We start from the raw sequence: 16,763 nt of genomic DNA, 5'->3' as shown, positions 1-16,763 counted from the left end.
GATTAGCTGTCCATAGATGTGTGGTTTTATTGGTACCTCAGATTTTAAACTCTTCCAAGTGGAGGTGTACGTGCTCACTGTGGGTCCTCACCCGAGTGAGGTATTGGTTTGGGCTTGGGATCAGGGTCTGATGCCCTGTATCTGGCCTCAGGATGAATGAAGGCAGGAAGGGAGCGGGAGGGTTGGCTGGACACTCTTGCGGGACACTTACACCAAGGACTGGGATCAATTTTCCCAGTTTGACAGATGGGGAAAGTCATGTCCTGAGATTGTTTTTATTCCACATTCCCAACATGGTAGGTGCTTTGATGGTGGCTGGAGCCAGGAGTGACCTGCCTTCAAATTCGGCGGCTTTCCTTGGAGCTAAGTCTCAGAGTTCTGGGGCTCCTGGCTGCTCCTGGGTCCTTGCCAGCACCTTGATCTCCCTAGGTGTTCTGTTCTGAGATGCCCTTGGCTGGCCCTGGGGGGTTTTCCCAGGAAAGTGTAAATGTCTTCAGGGGGAGATGGAGGTAGGGGACCTGGCCAGCCAAAGGACTATATAAAGCTGATGGGGGGCTGGGCTCCTGCAAGATGCTGCACCCTCCATTTTCCCTCTAGAAGGAAGGGGCTTATTATGAAGGAGGCAGTTGAGACCCTCCCTCTTGAAAGCTTCAGCCTGATCAGCCTCCTCTGGTGGTCCCCAGGCCTGTTTGTCCTCCTCTCTCTCCTCCAGCCACCTCATCATGGCCTCCCCTCACTCTCTCTGCTATCCTCACTGCCTGTCTCCTTCTGCCTGCCCCTCTCTCTCAGTGTGCTGGTGTGTCACTTTTTCTCGTTACATCCTAGACTGAAGAGCCCTGAGGTTTTGTCCTGTGTGTGATCACCCACCGCAGCCTGGCCCTCTTTGCATTTCCTCTTATGGACGCTTGGTGGCACTGTGATGTAAGACGTGAACTATGCCTGATTTGGCTAAGCTACTAAGGGGTTAGGAGGGGGTGGGTGTGTGTGCACTTCTTGGTGATATAGGAGAAGGAAAGGGGAAGTACTCAGAGGACAGGGTCGGGGATTGTAAAACAACTTTTTCCCCTGAATGTAAGAATAAAACCTATTAATTGTTAAAAAAAAAAGAGAAAAAAATCAGAAAAAACCGAGGAAAATTAACCATGTTTCTGAACCTCACAGTACCCTGGAGATAACTACTGTTAACATTTGTGCGTATTTCCTTCTAGTATGTTTCACTCTCTATTGCTCTCACTCCCAATCCTTCCTCCTCCCCCACTGGAAAAAAATTGGATTCAGGTTACAGTTGATCTTTATTACTTACGGATTCCCTGTTTGCAAATTCACCTACTTGCTAAAATGTATTTGCAACCCCAGAATCAACACTTGTGGCTCTTTTGTGATCATTTGTGCATGTGTGTAGAAAGGTAAAAAATTTGAGTTGGCTGATGTGGTCGTTGCCAGCTGAGTTGCAACAACATGACATTCCACCTTTTTGTTTCAGCTCTCGTCCTGTAAACGTGTCTTTTTCTTGGTCTACTTAGTGTTGCCCTTTTTGCATTTTTGTGCTTTTCATTGGTAATCTCGCTGTTTAAAATGACCCCCAAGTGTAGGTGCTGTCTAGGGTTCTTACGTGCAAGAAGGCTGTGATGTGCCTTACCGAGAAAATCTATGTTAGATAAACTTTGTTCAGGCAAGAGTTATAGTGCCATGAGTTCAAGGTTAATGAATCAACAGAATATAATAAACAAGGTGTCTTTAAAACAGAAACACATAATACAAAGTTATGTGCTGATTAGTTGACGAAAATGTTGTATCAGAGGTTGGCAGGAAGCTAACCTGCATTTACCCTGGGAGCGATGGTTCCGGGCTCACTAATTCAGGGTTCTTCATGATGTATAGAACGTGTACTGCCACCAATAATGAGGATCAACCGTATCTATGCAGTTTGGCAAACTGCTTTTATTGTCTAATATTTCCTTAGGTTATTAAATAGCCTCTGAAATCAATTTTTTGATGACTGCATAATACTCCATTAGATGAATATAACATAACTTTTAACCTATTTTTGGATAATTTTTGTTGTAATTTTCTTCTTTTATGAAAAACTCTGTGACAAATCAGTGTACAGGAATCTTTGTCCATCTTCTGATTGCTTTTCCACAGGGAAGTTTCTAGAACTGGGGAGAGGTCACACATTTTTAAGTATTTGATACCGATGGCCACAAATAGCTCTCCAGAAAGGTTGTGCTATTTGCTCTCCATCAGGAAATGAAGAGAGGTTGAAAAAGAAAAAGGGCTCAGAGAAGAGAAGAGGAGGAAGCTTGGTGCTGCCTTGGCTGAGTGTGTGGGGAGTGGAACAGCATGTGGGGAGTGGAACAGCGTGTGGGAAGGCCGTTGGGCACTTCTAGGGTCAGAGGCAGTGCTGGCCTGGGGTGTGGCAGGGGGACCTGCTGTGTTCAGGCACCCAGACCCACATCCCAGTCAGTGGCTCTTTAGAGGGAGCCCCCGAGGGCAGCCAGGCGGGAGGGCTTTCTGTGGAGGAGCCCTGGGACTCCCCGGGGCCAGGGCGGAAGCAGGCCCTGTGTGCATGGCTCCTGGGAGCGTGGGGACGGCTGTGCCTTCTTGTTCCAGGGAAGAGTTCTTGCTTTTTTTTTTTTAATTTTAAAATTTTGTTCAGCTAATTTTTGAACTAGGTAAAAATTTATTATTTACTCTATGTACGTCTATTTATCGTCTATCATGGGAACTCTCCCTCTCGCTCTGCACCCACCCAACAGTTCATCCACTCATTTCCTCCCTCGCAAAGGAATCTGGTGCAGTTTCTCTCGGTTGGACCATTCTGGTTTCTTTAGGCACGTACAAGCAGATCTGACTATATGTTTTTTACTTTTTACCCTTTGAACACAAATGGTTGCACTTTATACTCACTGCTCTGCACTTTGCTTTTTAATTTTTCTTTTCCCCCAGTTTTATTGAGCTGTTGACCTACAGCATTGTATACGTTTAAGGTGTTCAGCATAATGACTTGGCTTATGTATATTGTGAAACGATTACCACATTAAGTTCAGTTAACATCCATCATCTCATCTAGATACAAAAAGAAAAAAGAAAAAAATGTGTTTTTCCTTGTGATGAGAACTCTTAGGATCATAACACCTTTCAAATATACCCCACAGCAGTGTTAACTATGGTCGTCATGCTGTACATTCCATCCCCAGTACTTGGCTTTTTTTTATTAATAATGTAACTTGGAGATTGTTTTGTGTCATGGAGCAGGCCCCCTTCCTTTAAGAGCTGCGTCGTACTCAGTTGTGTGGGTGGACTATAATTTATTTAACCCGCACTCTACTGGCGGACACAGGGGTTGTTCCAGATCCTCGCTCTTTCAAGCCGCATTGCTATGAATCACCTCATCCATGTGTCATTCTGCGCATGTGCAAGTGTTTCTGTAGGATAGGTGTCTAGAGGCAGCAGCAATAGGTCCGAGGGAACTTGCGTTGGTAGTTTTGATAGACAGTGGCCCATTGCCCTCCAGAGGGCTCCAGTTATTTTGTTCTCCCAACAGCAAAATGAGCATGTGGTTTCCCCATAGCCTTGCCAACAGAAGGCTGTCAGATGTCAGAGAGTTTTACAGATCTGATGGGTGAGAGATGGTATCTCAGTTTTATTTGTGTTTCTTTCATTATGAGACAGGTTGAGCCTCTTTTTACGTGCTTTACAACCCTTGGTATATGCACTCCTGAGAACTGCCTGTTCCACTCTGCCCATTGTTCCATGGAATTGCCAGTCTCTTCCTTCCTTGCTCCTTTCTTTGAGAGCAGGACGGCCAAATCCTGGCACCCATCGCTGCCCCCAGCCCTCTTTTCACAGGGAGGAGGGGGAGGTGGGGCTGGGGGCTGGCACTGGGTGGACCAGGGATAGAGACAAAGTACTGGGCCCCAGGGAGGCCACACCCTCATTTGGTGGAGGAACCGAAGCCCCTGATCTATGTCAGATGCTCATGAAATGAGATAATGCACATAAAATGTTTGGAACAACGAAGGGCCCATAGTAAATGCTCTGAAAAAGGCTGCTCATTATTTTTATGTGTAAGCCACACAAACCTACCAGAATCTATGTGTCTGCAATGGAGTCTTTAGCTGCTGTCCCCGTGTGGTACAGGATGCCCTGGGTAGGCTAAGGGGCCTGGCACCTCCCGGGGACTCCAAGGGCAGAGCAGAGTACATGAGCCGCTGGCTTGGATCTGGTTTCCACCTCTGCTAGGTTTCTCGTTTGTGGAAAACCCGGTCTTAAGAGCAGGGCTGACGTGAGGTAAAATGTGGCTTATGGGGTTTGCATCTTCACTGAATTTCCTCTCACTCTCAGATGCTGGGGCACGACCCCCAGCCCTGGCCCTCCAGCTCCCTCTTCCCTTCTCCTCTCCTATCTCTAATCTCCTAGGGGTCACAGTCTTCCAAAGGTGCCAGTGATCTGGGCTGGTGGGCAGAGAGGAGAGCCTCAGGCTGTCGGGGTCCTAGGAAAGCCAGTCTGGACTCAGCCCCACATTCAGTATCATGGCCATAATGGGAGGTAGAGGAGGGGGAGTTCTAGACAGAGGTAGGAGCTAAGGGAAGATGGGCTGTGGCATTCAGGCAGTCTGTCCCTCCCTCTACCATGCCCATCCTTAGCTCTGCGTCTGACCTATCACTTGTCTCTGTGAAGATCCTGTGTCTGAGCCCACAAGCCCAAAGGCCCCCAGGGTCTTCTGCCCAGCCCGAACGGTGGCTAGCACACCAGAGAATGGCTGCCAACTGGTGTGAGAGTCCCTGAGGGAGCCCAGAGTCCCAGGGGAGCTCCATCCGCCTGTCCTCTGTGTCTTCTAGCTCTGCAGCAAGATCCTGGAGAAGACGGCCAACCCTCAGTGGAACCAGAGCATCACGCTGCCTGTCATGGTGAGCCTCGCCCCCCGCAGGCCCACTCAGGAGACCCAGGGCTCCAGCCTCCCCAGCATCCCGCCTGCATCCTGGACTTCTGCTTCTTCAAAAGGAGCCCACCCCAACATGTCTCTCTTCCCTCCATAGTTTCCCTCCATGTCTGAAAAAATGAGGATTCGTGTCATAGACTGGTGAGTCCTGAGTGTCGGAGTCTTTAGAGGTGTCTGTCCTCAGAGGTCACTGGGTCCTTCCGTCTCCTTCTGTTCAGTCTGCATGCAGTGGGAGAGTCTGTTTCAGGCGAGGGAGTCTCCTCTGGGGGAAGCCAGAGAGGGAGAAGGCGAGAGCCGTTCTCCGGAAGCTTCCTCATAGCACATCTCCGAGGTAGATAAAGTGGGGCTGGAAGAGCTCCAAAAGCCCCCAGATTGCCTAGGGCAGGAGGTACCAGGAAGGCTGGCTGGAGGAGATGGGGTTTTTGATGAGTCTGGGGTGAGGGCATTCCATTGAGGAGAGGATCATTAGCAAAGGCGAGGAGGCTGGAAAGAGCCGAGCTTCTGGGAGGGTGGGCCATGATGCCCCATGGGTTGGTGGGCTGGCCTGGAAGGGTCCCCAGGCTGGGGAGGTGGGCCATGTTCCCCAAGCAGGGGTTGCCACTGCAGGCTTGCAACAGGTGAGGGCAGTAGCCACATGGACATCTGAGAAAAATAATAGTGTCTAACACTTGTTGAGCCCCTACCGTGCGCCAGACCCTGTGCCCAGCAAGCACTTTCCGTGTGTGATCTCACCTGACCCTCAGCTCAGCTCCCAGCACAGTCCCGCTTGACAGAGGAGGGAGTAGGTTTGCAAAGGGTGAGCGACCTGCTGGAGGGGACAGCTAGGAAGTGGCCGAGGCCACACTCGACCCCAAACCTGCTGCTCCCACAGCCCATGTTCTTAACCACTGGGCAGTGCTGCCTCCTGCTATGTTGTGGGTCTCTCTCACACCTGAGGGGCTGTTAGGGGTCCACACACAGATTCTCCAGGACCTTCCATACTCCGGGCTTTCCAGAAGGAGAGAGCTGTCCTTTCTCTGCCCCCAAAAGTCTTGGCCGTGTGGTTCCCAGCGTGTTGTCCTTTGGTCTCAGGCCCATGACACCCCCAGCCAGGAGGATAATGAGAGACCAGGGAAAACCCCCAGGCCACAGAGCCATTAAAGTGTGCGCCAGTTCCCCAGGCCTAAAGAAAACAGCTTTGGAGAATTAGAGGAGAGGAAGGGAGCAAGGAGGGCCAGGAAGGCGAGGCCTCCGGGGCCGACCGCTGGTATGTTCCGTGGGGAAGCGGTTTGGGGGAGGGACGTGTTTTACATCACAGACGGTCTCTTCCCCTCAGCTCGTGGTGTGTGTGCGCACGTGTGTGCCTTGTGTTGACTGCGGGTGGTTGGCTGTGCGTGTCTATGTGCGTCTGTGCGTGTGCGTGTGTGCACACGGGTGCGGTTGTCCTGTCCCATGTGGTGTGGACAGGCCTTGCCCGAGTCCGTGTGAGCTGTGTCAAAGGCATCGGCATACTGTACAATCCAAACACATTACGGAATCTGGTGGTTGCATCTCTGGTTTGGGTTGAAGTGGCATTTTTATTGTGAGTCTATTTTCAGACTTGCTGTATTTTCCAAAAGCAACCCCAAGCCCCAGAACCCAGCTCTTGGCCAGAAAGCATTCTGCTGCTGCAAGTTCCTATCCAGAAAAGAGCTTTCTTCCCAGAAAACTCAGATAAACTTTCCTTATTACCTGAATCCTGGAAATATGATAGAGTCCATATGGACTCTGCTCCGTAACTTAATCTTCCGTTCCATTCTTAAGAAATTTCTTTTTCATTACAAAACAAAACCCCAAAATCTAGCCTCTAAAAACAAACCCTCTCTCCTTCCATTCTCTTTCCTTCCTTGCTGGATTCAGGTAACACCAGAGGTCAGGAATCCCATTCCTTTCCCAGTGCAGGGCTTGGTTGGGAAGACACTTTAAAGATGCTACCAGCTGTTAGTTATCTGGTGTTGATAATCTCATTGTAACATGTTCAAGGAAATTTTTACTTTCTGGTTCTTATTAACATCATTCACCAGGAAAAATGATAAAGATCCATGCTGACAATTCACTGTTCCCAATGTAGCCCCACCAGATGGAAAACTCGAAAATGGAAGCTTAATTACCTTCTTGGGAAATACAGAGAGGAAGGAAGGCAGCCGCTGAGATAGGGTACTTCATGGGTGTAGGATTTAAAAGAATAAGGAAATCATCGTGCCCAGGTGTGTCTTTCACAGCGGGCTTTGGTGTATCATCCCAGCTCTCCCTGGGTCTGGGGGTTTGGCTGCCTGAGCAGCCTCCTGCTCCCCACCCTGCTTCCTCCCTCTCATCCTGCAGCTGTCCTCGCAGACATGCAGCCTGGCAGCCCAGTGTTGGCTGGTTGATGGGATGCTGATGGTTGATAAGATGGACTAGTCTCCTCTTTGGGGGAGTCTTGAGTGACACTTTCTTTCCAGTTTCTTCTTCCCTAGGATTACCAGGCCTCCGTAATATTCCCAGTGTGAAAACTGGGACCCCTAATGATGTATAACCAAGGCCTTTCCCTTCCTGGGTGGGCTGTGGCCTGCCATCTCCCTCCCCTGTTCAAGCCCTCTCTGCCCCCTCGCTCTAGGGACCGCCTCACCCACAATGACATCGTGGCCACCACCTACCTGAATATGTCGAAAATCTCTGCCCCTGGAGGAGAAATAGCAGGTAAGTTCCCCTGTGGGGAACCTCTGTTCTGCCCTCTCGTCCCCCATGCTTCCCACTGTCCCACCCCTGCCCGTCTTATACCTCTACTTTTCAGAGTTTGCAGAATAGGGAAGATTATAAGGTCTTTGCTGCCCAGTTCCCAGGGAGAAGGGCTCTGGCCAACGAGAGAGGTGGGCTTGTGGACATTTAGGATTCTCCACAGCTTGGATGGTGGGATCCACCACCGAATGGTAGAGAGGGGGTAATTCACTCCTGCAGAGGATGGTGACGGCTGCGGCCACGCCCTCTACCGGCTTCTATGCTCTAGCAGTTTCTACTTTGAGATAGCTTTCCTTGGTCTGTTGAAAAATAGCCCATGATCATTTTGTAAAATTTTAGAGAGTTAATCTAAAAGAAGAATATAAAATTTATCCATGAAATTACCCATAAACCTACCCTTCCCAGACAAGAGCTAACTATTAACATTCTGGAACCTTTCTGTGTGTATGTATATATACACATACACATGAAAAACATTGTTTTGAAACAATTTTCAATTGTTTTGAAAACTGCTTCTTGTCACTTGGCAATACAACATATAATCACGTTATTAAATATTCTTCTGCAGTATAATTTTAAATGAATACCCATATTCCATTGTGTGAATGTACCATAATCCACATTAACTAATGTTGAATATTTAAGTGTTTTCTAATTTTTCCACATTATAAACAGCTAACTTTATATGGACTATTTTTGTAGCTGAATCTTTATGCAATTCATGATTTTCCTTTCGGATGAATATCTCCAAGTGGAATTGCTGTGTCAAAGGATTTGAACATTTTAAAGCTTTTGGGATATATCAAAATTGTTCTTCAAAAAGATTGACTAATTTACACTCTAATCACTCACATAAGCTTCTTTCCTGCATCCTCACCAACACAGGGTAAAATAATGATATTAAAAAAGAACTTTGTTAATTTGATGGGTGAATTTCATTGTTTCCTTAATTTTCATTTCATTGATAGCTGATGAAGTTAACCAATGTGAATTTTAAAATATTTTAATAATTATTGTATATTTACAAATTATATATATATATATACTTTATATTTACTCTGTTCTAAACTGCCTGTTCATATTCTTGTCCACATTTCTGATGGTATGTTTGTCTTTTTCTCTGTGTTTTGTAAGAATTCTGTATGTTTATGGATGTTAACTTTCCCTCTGTCATATGTGTGGTAAATAATTTTTGTCAGTCTAATCATTTAATAGTTTTTGATGAAGAGAAATTTAAAATTTTTATGTAGCCAAACCTGTTAATCTTTTCCTTAGTGAATAAGGCAAGGATCTAACATTACTTTTTTCAAAATTGTTCTTTAGTGATACCAACACCATATGTTGAATATTCTTTTGCCTATATTTTGGAATGCCACCTTTATCCCCTACTAAATTCCTAAATGTGTTCTTGGGCTAGTTTCTTGATTTCCTATTAGCTTTAATTGGTATGTCTGCTTATTATTTCTGAGGTTTTGGTATCTGGGTTATGCTGGCTCTGTAAAATTAATTGGAAAGACTTAAAGACTTTCCTAACATCTGGAGAAGTTTATATAACATAAGAATATAGTCTTTTGAGGGTTTGAAAGAATTCACCCATAAAACCATATGGGCTGGGTGCCCTTTTTGAGTGGGTGTTGTACTAACTCTTTAAAATCTTTTCAGTTTCTCCTGTGATCATTGTTATTTTTAGTTTGTTACTTTTACTATAGTCAATTTTGATAATTTATATTTTTCTAGAAAAGCATTCATTATATTGAGGTCTTCTAATTTATTTACATAGCGTTGTACATAGCAATCTTTTAAATTTAAATAATTCTATCTATCTATAGTGTTTTTCCCTTTCTTATTTCTAATGATATGTGCTTGAGTTTTCTTGCTTCTACTCTGATTAGCCTTGTTAGATATTTTTTTTTCTTTTTTCTTCCTTTATTAGACTTTTCAGAGAATCAGCTTTTGGATTTATTTATCAATTCTAACATTTTCTTTTTTCCCTAATTTTTTATTCTCTCATCCTTTTACTCTTTTTTAAAACTCTCTTTAGACTTATTTTGTAATTTCCTTTTTTAACTTTCTAATTAACTTCTGGTTTTTATTTTCAAAATTTCTAATTTAAATCCTGAAAGTATGGTTTCTGCCCTGTATGCCATGCTTTTGGCCTTCAACAAACCCCAAGCTTATATTTAACTCTTTTTAAATTTTTTACATTTAAATTCTTAGTCTATTTTGAATTTATTTTGGTGTTCTTTCTGACAGCAGTCTGATTTGATTCCTTTGTTGGGAGTCTATTTTTTTCTGACTAGATGCTGCTTGTAGGAATGTATCCTTTTTCTCGTCGTTTAAAAAATTACTTTGATCTCTCTAGTGCAGGAATCTTTTCACTGAACTTTGTCTGAGACATGGCGAATTTTTCAACCCGATCAGAGGAGTAATTTCTTTTATTCTAACGTGGTAACATGGACAGCTGAAGGCAGGATGGGGCAGGGGTCAGAGCTGAAGCTCTGGGTTCCAATTCTGCTTTTTGGTGGCTAGTGAATTGCTCCAGTCCCGACCTTGTAAGGTTGTTGTAAGGACTCAGTGAGATTATAAATGTAAAGTTCTTAGAGTGTCTGGTACACAATAAACCCAAAAGTAACGTTTGCTGTTTGGTATCATTATTATTGGCTTACTGCATCACCAACCTGATTTTCTTTTCCCTGTACCAATGCTGCTTTTTGCTGTTTCTCATGTGGTTTAAAATTGGCTACTGCATTTTCAGTTTCTTGCCATGCCTTCTTTTCCCTCTGTCACTCCTTTTATATTTTCCTTTTCCTCTTTGTCTGTTCTCTCCCAGAAGTTTTGCTTTGTTCCATAAAAGCTATGTCTTCCTGCTCTCTATTGAGGATTCCAAATCATTTCCTAAGAATTTCAGGTGACTGTTTCACTAGCCTGGTTGGCACTCTGTTCTTCCTCCTGCCTCCTTTATTCACCCTCTAACAAGACTTGTTCAGTGATGGTGTCTTTCTACAGGCAGTGTGCATGGGTCTCTGTCTATCCATCTTCTCAGATCTTTACCTGGAGGTCAGGTTAAGGAGTCCAGTTTCTGGAAGACTCCACCTGCTGCTCTTGAAGTTGGCCCATCCCTTCTTCTAGGTTCTCTGAAACATTTTTTTTTTTTTAAAACCCTTCTAATTATAGAAAACTCAAACACACATGAAAGTAAAGAATTTTTCAATGAGCTCCCAGGAGCCCTCACTCAGCTTTGACATCTAGCTGCTCTGCTCTCTGCCATTCTGATTTCATCGTTGATACTTGTAATTGGTGGAATACTCAGACTGTCTTCCAGAAAACACTGCTGTCAGGGCTCCTCCTGCCCCAGCCCCCTCCCCCTCCCCACAGAGGGAACTGCTGTCCCAGGAATGTGGTCCCCCTTCTCTAATGCTGTTCAGATAATTTCTGAGAACGACTGCCTTGGATGTACAGGTGGAAAGATTTGAGCTGGGGGGGAATGCATCATAAGGGTGGAGTGGGAGGGCGGGTATTCTGACTCTCCCTGAAGATCGGAACTCCTGGGATGGAAGGAATCTCTTCTCTAGTTTTCTAACAGGGTGCTTGTCCCCATCTCTGAATCCAGGGACAGACCCTGCTAGAGGCACAAAGTGTCTTCTAACAGCTGCTGTTTCATGAGGCTATGGCTGTGCCTGCCACCAGCCACCTGAGGCAGAGTTTTGATCCTTGGGCCTCCATCAATCTTCATTTCTGGTGTTGGCCTTGATCTTTTTCAGGGTCACGATGAATATTTTAATGTGAATGTGAGAAAGGTGTTTATTTGGCCACTAGATGGCGCTCAGGTCATGGGCAATCCCGTATGGTTCCGGGAGGCGCTCAAAGGCAGGACCGCTGTCTCCCACACATTGTTTTGGAAATAAATGAGAATCTTCTTGCAACCAGCTAACCACTTTTAAACGTGCTGTTAAAAAGCTTAATCTCTGCAGCAATAAAAGAGTTAAACTTATTGCTCAAACTGGAACCGTTCTTCATGACAGCTGTGATGTCCCTTCCCTCACAGGTGTGTCCCTTTTGGAAGCCTTGAAGGTCAGCCCCAGCCTCGCTCCCTGCCAGGCTTCTCCCACTTGTCCTGAGGCCACCTCAGAACACATCACTCCAACTTTCCTTTCAGCTCTTTGTATTTTTTTTCTTCACACTGGGGGGTTCTTGCACATCTGGGCAATGCATGACATTTCCTCACTGCTCTCAAACCCATACTAAACCAAGCTGTAAAAACGAGTTCTTTCTCCATATTCCCATCATGGTTCACCAGATTATTTGGTCCAAGCAGGAGTTTTTGTGTTTGTGTTTGTGTTTTTATTTCCAGTGAGGACAGAACCTAACACTCGCCTCTTAAGCGCTCCTGCCCACAAGTTTGCCTGGGCACAGTTGAGTATTCCTTGGAGCCTATGCTCCAAAGCATTTACTGAAAATTTGGTTTTTTTACAAAGGAGTGCTTTCCTTAGAAGCTGCAGGTCTTTCGAAAGGTAAGGGGCCTGCGGGACCCGTGAAACCTACACCGATTCTTTCATAACTTTATACGTATGAAAATCACGCCACATAAATAGCGCTCGTAGCCTACAGTTTTTTCCACCGCCGAGAAATCCAAGGTTAGTTTCTTTTTGTCTTTGGAACGTAGATGATGATGATTTCCCAGCAGTTCTCGGTTCTCCTCCTGCCTGGCGCGGGCTGGTGTCAGGCAGCCAAACCGTGGGCGTGGGAGATGTGCCGAGCAGCAGAGGCCGCGGCTGCCGGCCACAGGTGATGGCCTCAGCTTCCCCAGGAGACCCAGGCCGTCTGTGGGGCCATGATGTGCGCCTCATGGGCTGGGAGGGCTGGCTCTTCTCTGGCTTCCCCCAGGTGAGGGAGGTGGGCTTGGCTGTTCAGGCCACAAAACTGGGAGTATTCATCCGTGTTTTGGGGCATCCACAGCCCTGGTTCCCTGGGCTTAGGGAAAACACACCAAAACCCTTGTGTTTTGGCAGAAGGGTGATGAGGACTAAATAGAGGCTTTGTCTTGGGTGGCTTCACTGGTTACTCTGCCGCTGACTTTATGAGCTGTCTGCAGACACAGTGGAGAGGACCTGGGCTGATCCTCAGCACCCAGGGACCTGTGACCCTGCCCCCACATTAGGACTCACTGGCCTGAGTTGTCAGCAGTCCCATGTCTTGCTAGGAGCCCAGCACTGTGCCGTGTTAGGTTTGCTGAACAAATGAATGAATGAATGGATGAAGGAATTAATGAAAGGTGCCACTGGGAAGTAGGCTACTCTGCAGCCACCCACTTGGTCCTCCCAGCCACCAGAGGCACGTGTTGGTCAGAGGCTGGTGGGATTTGGAGGACATCTGTGTCTGGCCTGGCATGGGTTTACAGCCAGGATTCAGAGTTGGTCTGTGGTGGGAAGCCAAGCCTGCCTCTGCAAGAAGCACATGGGGGTTGGATCTATGACCCTGGCCTCATTAGCTCGAGATAACTGGCCGGGCCTGTTTGTAATCATTTGGAAGGAGCTTAAAATGGAATCTGTTTCCTTCCGGTGGGCCCTGGCTGCTGCTCTCCTCGGGCTGCAGCTGTGCCCATGTCGGCACTCTCACGGTCGCTGAGCTCTCCTATGACCAGAGGCCTGGCTCCCCCACTGATGAAAACCTATTCCTGTGGATATGAAAATGGCCATGAATTATGGTTTCTGCAGCTCTGACTTCTGCCAGTCAGCATTCCTAGCTGAGGCCGGGCTGTGGAGAGCTGAGGGGCCGGGTCTCTGGGCCTCAGGCCCCCCTGGAGCTGGGCCTCGCCATCCTTGCTGCCTTCTGCGCTCACTTGGCGAGCTCTATCTTCACATCCAGACCTCTACATTCCCCTCTCCTCTCTTCTTCACTCTTTTTTCCTCTCTGTGTCTCTGCTTATTCTTCCTTCATAGTGTTTTGCACAACTCTTGGCCCTTAACTACAATCACGGAGCTACAGGAAAATAGTAATAGGTATTTTTTTGGAGGAGACCAATAGGTAAAGATGAACAATGAATGAAATTAATCAGGGATTTTACCAACTTGGTTACACTTAGCTGGTTGGAGGAGGAGACGGGGAAGGTCAGAATGCAGGAAGAGGCAGAAATCAGAGAGACAGTGGAAGGAGACTGAGGGGTGCCCACTCCTCTGGGGGTGTCTTGTTCCTGCCTAGAAGTGAGGGAAGGATTCTAAGAGCCTGGGAGTGTGCCCAAGCATCTCCTTCCTTGCTTCTCTCATTTCTGGACACCTCTTACTAGCATCTAGGGCACACTCAAGTGTGTAGAACCTTTCGCTAAGGGTCAGTGTCTGGCACTGTGCCTCACTTGGAGCAGCAGGTGCCAGGAGCCAGGTCTTAGTGCCTGCTGTTGTGAAAATGCAACGCAGTGCCCTCAGTGGCAGTACTGTAAATGACCACTAGATGGAGATGTTGTGCCTTGAAATGCCACCTCTCAGAGAGCAGGGTCCCCACTGTCAAACTGTCTGTTGGGTGGAGTGCTGGCTATGCCTTGCTGCCGGCTCTGGCCCTTTCGTGTCTCCCCCATTGTTTCTTGGTGTCTGTCCTTTGTGTCCCTCACGTATCTGGCGACAGTATGGAAAAGCACATTTTCTTTTCTGTGTTATTTCTTGAGTGTATCTAGTCAGATTTTGGGTCCAATTTTCAACTGGCAAACAACACGCAGACTTGTAGGCAGACACCAGTGGGGAGGGACCTGAGGCCCACCATGGCGCTGGGGGCTGCGTCTGGCTGGGGAGGGTGCGGCGAGGACTTAGTTTGTGATAAATTCACAGCTGGGCTGGGCGTGGGGTCTCCGCTCGCATCTGTTTCCCGCATGGGAGCTGTCTTTCCATCTGTCTGTCTGTCAACTCTCCATCCTTAGGCCTTTTCATGTAACCCGTCCTTCTCCCAGCCATGCCCATCCTAACCCCTTTTCCATTTCTTTACGCTTCAGAGGAGCCTGCAGGTGTGGTCAAGCCTCCTCCAGCCACGGACCGTATGTGCTTTCACCTTGGGGACAATGGTGGGGGTGGGGGGGTGCTTGGGGTTTTTGCTGGATGGGAGAGTAGCTGGTTGCGGGGAGGTTTTTGATTTGCCTGTAGGGGGACTGAGATTCCCCACCACGGACCCTGAGCCTACCTTTGGCTGCTACCTCTCAACCGTGGTTAAATATGTAAATCGCCTGGAATGCTTTAAAGGCAATTTCCTCCCACACCCCACACCGCTTCCTCCTTCTGCTGAGCGCATCTGATGCTCAAATGAGTCCACTCTCTCCAGCAGGGAGGAGGCGGGGGCGGGTGTGGGGGTCCACGATGGGGCAGGGACAGTGTGAGGCGTCTTGGGGACCGGAAGGAAGCTAGGGTGAGTTGAAAACTCTTGAAGTTGAAATTCACAGGATAGATCATAATCAGGATGATCAGTACAGATAATGAGTAATGCTCATGTCAGTTCCATCAGCCTGGGCCTCCCAACTCTGTCCCAGACACCAGAGCCCTGTCTGTGCTGGGGACTGGAGGGAGAGTGGCGATGGACGCAGGGTGGCCCCTGGCTCTGGGGCGGCACGCTCCTGCTGTCTGGTTGGCAATGTCTGATTTCTCAGGGAGGGGCTCAAGCTGTGAGATCCCAGGTCTCAACCCTCGGGGTTCAGTCATGTCCTGAGGTCTGGCTCAAGCATGTCCTTGTGGAGGCCATTTATTTTGTGCCTGCCTTGTCCCACGCTTGCTTGTATGGGTTGGATCGTCCCAGATGGCTCCTTCTCCTGGGCCCACTTCCCACCTTTGGCATTCTGGAAACTGCCTCTTCCTTCTCCCTCTGAAAGGGACACCTGGCTTTTCAGGGTTCTCAGAGTATGGCCAGTGAAGTCCCGTCTTGGGAAACTTGGCTGTCAGCTGGAGGATCATGACATTAACAAAAAGAGGGTCTCCAAAAAGGATGGGAATGATGTGGAGACAAGATTTTCCCTCATCATGAGTGTAATTCTCATTCAAACCCTCCTCTGACTTCCCCCCTGAAAGACTGTTCTTTGTATACAAGGTGGGGGGCGAGGGGCTGGGGATGCCAGGATGAGTCAAGGCTTTTGGGTGGTCTGTCTCAACTTCATAAGGATATGGAGATGGAGGGGATGTGTGCCTGGGGGCTGCCCTGTGGGTGGGGGCACATCTAGCTGGGCCTCTTCCTGGTGCCGTGGGAGATGGCTTCTCTTGTCACCAGGCTTTGGGGCCTCCTTTGTCCCTCCTCATAGGCTGGATGGCCTGAGACACCGATGGAAGTGCAGGATGGAGAGGGGAGGCAGGACGGGGTGCGGCCTGAGAGGGGCGTGGCAGTGGGGGGCCTGAGCCCCAGCTTTGTGTGCTGGCTGAGTGCATGGGCTGAATGCATTTGCCCATTTTGGGTCATGCCACTCTGTAGTCATGTGTTCCTTTGCATCTCTGAGCCTCAGTTTCCTCATCTGTAAAATGGGACTAATATACATCTCTGTGTCTCAGCATGGTGGTGAGGATTAAAGGGCTTTATGGGAGACAATGGGAGCTCTCATCAGTGTCACCATTCTTTACACATTTATGGGGCTGCATCCCACACCTTGCGAAGAATTGAGGGCCAGGGATGGGCTCAGGCCTGAAAGTGGCTGGGCTGAGCACTGGAAAGCTATGCTGGGCCAGCCCCTCTGATCCCCACCTATGTCTCCCAGTGGACGACCACCTGGGCTTCCTCCCCACCTTCGGGCCCTGCTACGTCAACCTCTACGGCAGCCCCAGGGAGTTCACTGGCTTCCCAGACCCCTATGCAGAGCTCAACACGGGCAAGGTGAGCCAGCCAGAGCCCCCCAGACCCCTAGGCTTGCATGTAGGGGTCATCCAGCCTGGCCTGAGCAGTATCTGGGGCTGGCCTGGGCTCTAAGGGTCTGATGGGGCTTTCCTGGGCCCAGAGCCAGGCAGCCACTGCCTCAGAGAACTCTCCCTTCACCTGGCCCCCTCCTGGCCCCGTCTTCCCTCTCACTCTCCTCCCTTTTGCCTCTCCTTCTGGGTCAGCCTGATCCCCCAGTTTTCCTGGCCCCTGAGGG

General features: G+C 48.1%; 1 protein-coding gene across 23 annotated transcripts in view; it reads left to right on the top strand.

The window, feature by feature from the left end:
• Positions 1–16,763, top strand: part of DYSF (dysferlin) — a 218,231-nt gene that overhangs the window by 71,564 nt on the left and 129,904 nt on the right. For 14 of the 23 annotated variants that reach the window (XM_014836669.3, XM_014836663.3, XM_070511971.1 and 11 more), the window contains 5 exons: positions 4,845–4,913; positions 5,043–5,086; positions 7,560–7,642; positions 14,658–14,699; positions 16,392–16,507. In XM_014836669.3, the coding sequence (XP_014692155.1) occupies positions 4,845–4,913; positions 5,043–5,086; positions 7,560–7,642; positions 14,658–14,699; positions 16,392–16,507 (354 nt within the window). The remainder of the gene's footprint in view (positions 1–4,844; positions 4,914–5,042; positions 5,087–7,559; positions 7,643–14,657; positions 14,700–16,391; positions 16,508–16,763) is intronic. The other 9 variants (XM_014836671.3, XM_014836667.3, XM_014836665.3 and 6 more) reach the window with 1 other exon arrangement.

This window comes from Equus asinus, chromosome 6 (assembly GCF_041296235.1).
Source record: "Equus asinus isolate D_3611 breed Donkey chromosome 6, EquAss-T2T_v2, whole genome shotgun sequence".
NCBI classification, from domain to species: domain Eukaryota; kingdom Metazoa; phylum Chordata; class Mammalia; order Perissodactyla; family Equidae; genus Equus; species Equus asinus.
Note: the sequence above shows the minus strand (reverse complement) of the source record. Positions and strands in the feature narration are given on the sequence as shown.